At 35.8% G+C, this 6,343-nt stretch overlaps 1 protein-coding gene across 1 annotated transcript; it reads right to left on the bottom strand.

Annotated features, from left to right (window-relative positions):
* Nucleotides 1–775: 775 nt before the first annotated feature.
* LOC135198951 (uncharacterized) lies at nt 776–1,426 on the bottom strand. Its single transcript, XM_064226870.1, has one exon. The coding sequence runs from the start codon at nt 1,424–1,426 to the stop codon at nt 776–778; it is 651 nt and encodes a 216-aa protein (XP_064082940.1).
* Between the last annotated feature and the right edge of the window lie 4,917 nt (nt 1,427–6,343).

The following is a 6,343-nucleotide window of genomic DNA, read 5'->3' as shown; positions in this document are numbered from 1 at the left end:
TGTATACAGGTTGATAGTTTGCGAATAATTGACACACATCCTTTTCTTATGTCGATTTAAGGAATCCTTAACCACCACAACTTGAGCTCTCCACGGTGATATGCTATCGTCAATAACACCCTCAGCCAAGAGACGACTAGTCTCCGCTTCAATGAATTCTTTGTCATCCTTACAGTAGTGTCTTGATTTGGTGACAATAGGCTTACAATTAGGTAACAAATGCTGGAAGATAGAAGGCTCATCCACAGCAGCGGCTGCCAATGAACAGTAGGAGTTAGCACCAGATAAGTTGAGTGCAGGTTTCGGTCCACCGTATTCAATGGTCCCTTTCTGATGCTGTTCTTGGAAGTCCTGACCAAGTAATACTCCCGAACATAAATCCTTCATTACTGCTAGACGCGTGGATGGATAAGTTTCTCCATTAAGATGAAGAGTCAAGTCCACATTGACATAACCTGGAGAGTTTGTATGCAAAGATTTCTGTGCTAAAGCGACGTCTTTATCGGTGGGATGTATTGGCAGCTTCAATTCCCATGCTACATCTGCATCTATATAACTGTCATCACTGCACAAGTCGACAAGGGCTGTCAACTTCCGTCCATTGATTATTGTTGTGGTAGCTGCCCGATAGAGGCTCTGAGGAAAAGTGGTCCCAGCGTTAGTCACAAGAACAGATGACTGTGAGGGATCAAATACTGTAGCTGCTGCAGATTTACCTCCATATGCAGATTGTTTGGACAGGCACGCTTTTGCAAAATGCCCCTTCCTGCCATATTTATTGCAAATGGAATCCCGAGCTGGACACTGCACGAATATGATAGGGACCTCCACAAAAAAAGCACTTTCTCTTCATGGACAGAGTAGCTGCTAACACTTGATTTCCAGCAGTTACCTCACAGCTCTCAGACGTTGGTCCACTCTTCACATGATCATCTGCAATAAGAGCATGATCAGGGGTAACCACAGCAGCAGTATGCCCAACATGAGGAAGCATGTGACTGTAAAAACTAGCATTACGTTGCACAAGGTCTAAAGAGTAGTAAGCCTGGTCGTAAGCTGCCTGTAAGTCTAGAGTTTTATTTTCAAGTAGACGCTGCCGAATCATAGGTGAGGCCAGGCCATTTATAAAAGCATTCCTGATCAGCTCTTCTCTGTTCTGTTCTGCACTAACTGCCTTTAAGTCACAGTCCTCGCCTAATTTACGCAATTCTCTCAAAAACTTATCTAAAGTTTCTCCTACCTTTTGTTGGTGAGTAGCAAGTACATGCCTGGTGAATATTTCATTAGGTGCCTTAATATATAACTTTTCCAAAGTGGAAATGGCAGTATCATAATTCACACACTTCTCAATGTATTCATACACATTAGGACTGACATAGTTCATGAGTGTCCTTAGTTGGAAAACGTCTTGTGCCAATGCCACCATTCCTTTGCTGCAGAAGGGGAGCTGGGGTCCAAATCCAGACGGGTAGGCTTCAATAGTTTCTCCACAGTTTAAGCTGAATAAATTGTTGTGACATTAAAAGGCTTGTCTGCTGCTATCCAAGCTTTATTCAACTTAAACTTCAGTAGATTATTACCTGAAACAACCATGAATATAATTAGCAACGACCCCCTAATAAATGTAATACAAACTATATAAGATCCCCAAAGTAAATTCAATTAAATCAAATAGATACAAAAGAAATAAACAAAAGGAAAAACAAAATAAAAGGGAATTACTTGGTACATTGCTCTGACTGTCCCTCAATCAGGTAAGTAAACAAAGTATGAAAAGATCACCAGGCAAACAGTTCAGCATGAGGTATGAAAGAGCAAAAGAACAAAACAATTTTATAACAATAATAATAATGCAGGTAAAGATAATGAACATTTTGCTGTAATTTGCTAATAGGAACTTACACGAAGAAGCCTCCTACCTTTGCATTGCAGTTCAATTTTGAATTAATATTTACAGTAGCTGTGAAAAAATTTAATTCAATTTAATTTAAGATGTGGTTCATAAAGTGCTACAGACCCCCATCACTGTCTGAAAAAGACCCTGTCCCATCTGTGCCCCTTTCAGTGAAAGGGGCCGAAGGTATAGGATGCTTGAAGTCTGGTTGTAATTAATTATCTTTCATTATTTTGTAAGCCTAGAGATCTTAGTGATAGATGATGTTATTAACTTCTGCCTCATCTCTACAGGAAATCGTCTGCAGGGTGCATATGGGACAAGCTGATTAGACCACAGTATCGCCTCGCAATTCAACAAGTACCTGTGAACGAAGATTTGGACTTCAAGAAAGCCTACATTTATATTTAACAAGTAGAATGTAGTACTTAACCTGTGTCAACAGTTGCCTATGAACAGATGAAATGGTCCCACCAAACATTTCCTTACCAGTTCAACAATAGTTTTGTGGCACAGTCTTGGCTACTCAAGATTCATAAGTTTATCATGTCAAGTACTTCAGTACATTTCAGGACGGCTCTGCTTCCATTTCTTACCAGTTTATTCAGATGACTACAGGTTCAATCAGTTTTAGGATACGTGCATAGCTTTTTAAAAATAAATTCTCTATATGTTTAATATTAGCTTTCAATTACGGTAGTTCTGTGTGTTTCAGGATACATAGTTTTGTTCGATCAGGGATCTGGTGTCGGTGTGATATCAGTCAAAAGTAGCTCAGTGTGTCTGGATACGTAGGTCATTCAATTTTCTTGTGAAGTCTTAGCAATGTAGCAACTTCCAGGATACATGCTTTTTATTTACATAAGATTAATAATAGTTTCAAATTAACCATAAAGTAATCTCTGTTGGTTTCAGGATAATTAGCCTTTATTTTGTTTATCTAAATCTATAATTGAAATATTAGTTCAATAGTTATGTCTTCAAATACCAAGTGTTCACTTGAATTTCTCAGCAGTGTTAACATCAGCTGCCAAGGAGCGTAGTCATTCATTTCAGGTTGCATAGTTTTTACCTGTGTTCCCATTAGTTTACCATCAACTATCAGGTAGTTACGAATGTTTCAGGCTCAATAATTTTAAATATAAATTTCTTGTCAGTGAAGTAGCAGCTATTAAGCAGCCATGGCTACTTTGTGACTATTCTATATCGAGAAGTCACATATGTAAAATAGCCATCCATCAACTTAGTTTAATAGTAAAGTCAAGTAACTGACTGTTTCACAGAATACATCTTCGTCTAGTTGTGATCTGCACGGTTGTCTATGTACGAAGGTCACTTGAGATGAATGGTAGGATATAATGATGATTTTCTGTCCTTCCTGACCTTCAACAAAAACTATCAATAGCAAGAAAGTTCAATAGTTGCAAACAACAGGATTGACTGACTTAATGGAATATCTTCGTGTTGGTCAGTATAGTTAGGAATAGCTGTGTGGAGTCAGACTTTTCAGGTATCGACCTGTATAGAATAGATAACATTCAAGGCTAATTATTCCTGATATATTTCCTCAGCAAAGCTTGTTATAGATATTGCTAAACTAACTTCTATAGCAGTAGGGACTTGGAATTAAGCTGCTCATTATACATTTTTGAAAGTTTTGTCCATAGTTTGTTTCTTTAGTGATTTAACATGAAACATACACCACTTAAAGGTTAATGGTGTCAATATTGGAGAGTACCTTATCAAGAGCATTTTCATCATGGCATCTCTGCATATTTCAAGATACTGAGGTTTCAAATTAAGTCGTCTTTGAGGACAATCTTGCATTATCGTCAAAATGAATCATAGATAAATTATTGAATAAGTGAACTCTGAATTTCACTGTTACCTTAAGGGCCATTTGCAATACTACTGTTAATGGTATTTTAAGTAAATGATTCAGTAATATTGTATGCATTATTTGAGGATAGTTTGGTTTTTCTGAAAATATCTTTGGCCAATGACTGTAAGTAGACTCAAATTCAAAGCGTTACCTTAAATAAGGTTAGGTGTCTTAGATGTGTGAATTAAGTCAATTCGAATGCATCTTTGAAGGGGAGTAGTTTGACAAAGCTATATTTTATATTTGGCATACGAATGCACAAGCATTCTCAGTTATGTGAACAGTTCATTTGACTTTGTTACAATGATAGATAAACTTTCTTGGAAGGTTAGATAAACACTTTGAAACCTCACAGTGTGTGATAGCTATGGTATCCCAGGTACTGTGAGGATTTCATTAGACACTTTTTTTTGTATAATATATCTATTTTCAAGTCGAGGCCATCTTCATCATCACCATTGCAACCTAATGTGTTTTCAAGCTCAGTGAGGCAAGAGTCTTCTTAGATGCATGTAACTTGGACTTGATTTTAAATCACAAACTTTCCTACAGAATCTGTCTTTTGAACTGAAAAGGATTGGCTGGCTGCGGGTGTTGCACAGTGACATACAATCCAAGGGTTAGGTCTCGCTTCAGATACTACTACTATTACTACTACAACAACTACCATGCCTATTCTGAAATTTATCTTTGCATTTTTTATGCATTTATGCAAGATTTAAAGTGATACCTCGTATTAAGAAGGAAATATAAGTATTCTTATCCATAGTGTCCTTCACGTCTCATCACTCTAAGAATGAAAGTACGTAATCTTCGGTATGCAGTTGACTGACCTGTTTGTTTGCAGTATAACCATTTACATTAATAAGTATCATGATTTATTATATATATATATAGATATATATATATATATATATATATAATTATATATATATATATAAAACAATATAATATATATATATATATATATACATATATATATATATTATATATATATATATATATAATATATATATATATATATATATATATATATATATATATATATATATATCTATATATCTATATATATATATATATATATATATATATATATATATATGTGTGTGTGTGTCAGCTTCACTCTAGAATTTACAAATACTGCAACCAATCAAAATACAGTTCATTTTATGTTTTGGTCCACAACGCCGCTTTTTTCACAACTCAGATAGGTTTGTAAATAAACAGAAAGCCAAGATTTGAACAGAAGTCTACGTGTGACAGAGAAGTCACAATTAAGAAATTGCCCAGACTGATTGTAGTGGATAGGAAGCCAATTGCATCCTGCAATATTCTGTCGGAAAATTGAAAAATACTGAATGAATGCAAGAGTCAAGTTTAGCAGAAAAGAAGGTAGAACTTTAAGTCCAAGAAAAAGAAAATTGCGAGAAGTATTGAAAGAAGGTTGTGAAGGCTATAACAATGACCAAGACTGTGTCAAGATCCTAATTTAGGAGTTATCTAAGTGAAGGTGGAAAGTATAGGAAATTCTTGTTTTCAGTGGAGTAGTACTATGGTATTAATGAAAGAACATGAGTGGAAAATGTATATCAAACAGTATAAAATATGGAAGTGCAGAAAAACAATATCCATTTCTTTAAAGGTCCTCATGACAAATTAATGCTTTATCCTACTTCTGTTTCATAACATTGCTATTTCAAAATAGGTGTGAACCAGAAATAGGATAAAGCATTAATTCGTCATGAGGACCTATAAAGAAATGGATATTTCTCATTCAACATCGATATGCCACAATAAATTGTTTATTTCCAAAATAGTAAGGAAAGTTCTAACATAGCTTCAATCGTTGTCCCTTTAATGCTTTTTAGGTAGTGGTACCTCTCAAGTCAGGGAGATAAGGGTTGTTAAAAGAAAGAAGTCCTGATTGATGCTGCATTTGTGGGTCAGTGTACAGTTTTATGGCATAGGTACTTAGTGGAAGTCCAAAGAAATTGTTGAATGTTGCAAGACACTACTTACTGCATTAAAAGGACAGGTTGTCAATTCCTTTTAAGTGATGCTGCGAATGCTCAAGTGTCAAGATTTCACCTTCCAAGTTTTAAACAAAACCCAATAACCACGGAAGACATTTTACACTGTGTTGAGGTACTCACTAAATTGTCAAAACCTGCAATTATTTTGCGATACCAATCTTTTAAATAGAACTTTGAATACTCGTACGAAAATACTTCCTAATACTGTCCTGTGTACTTAAGGGTCTAAACTGACAGCAGACTGGGTTAAAGACTTCCCCAAGGTATTTTCCTGAAAGTACACTTGACTCTTGAAATTAAATAAGGAGCAGCTTAATAATAGAACGACTCAGGTGAAGAAGACAAACAAACTCGGGGGAAGCGTCGAGAAAGGTTCAGGAAAGACGACTACAGTGTTCAGGTCTTGTTATGAGAGGAGCTGATCATGTGTGTGTGAAAGTGTTGAGGGTTGATGCAGGTGGATGGAAGGAGAAAGTAACACCAGAGTTCAGATGGAAGGAAAAGACATTTGACATTTTCAGTTTATATGAATTC

This window comes from Macrobrachium nipponense, chromosome 25 (assembly GCF_015104395.2).
Source record: "Macrobrachium nipponense isolate FS-2020 chromosome 25, ASM1510439v2, whole genome shotgun sequence".
NCBI classification, from domain to species: Eukaryota; Metazoa; Arthropoda; class Malacostraca; order Decapoda; family Palaemonidae; genus Macrobrachium; species Macrobrachium nipponense.
Note: the sequence above shows the minus strand (reverse complement) of the source record. Positions and strands in the feature narration are given on the sequence as shown.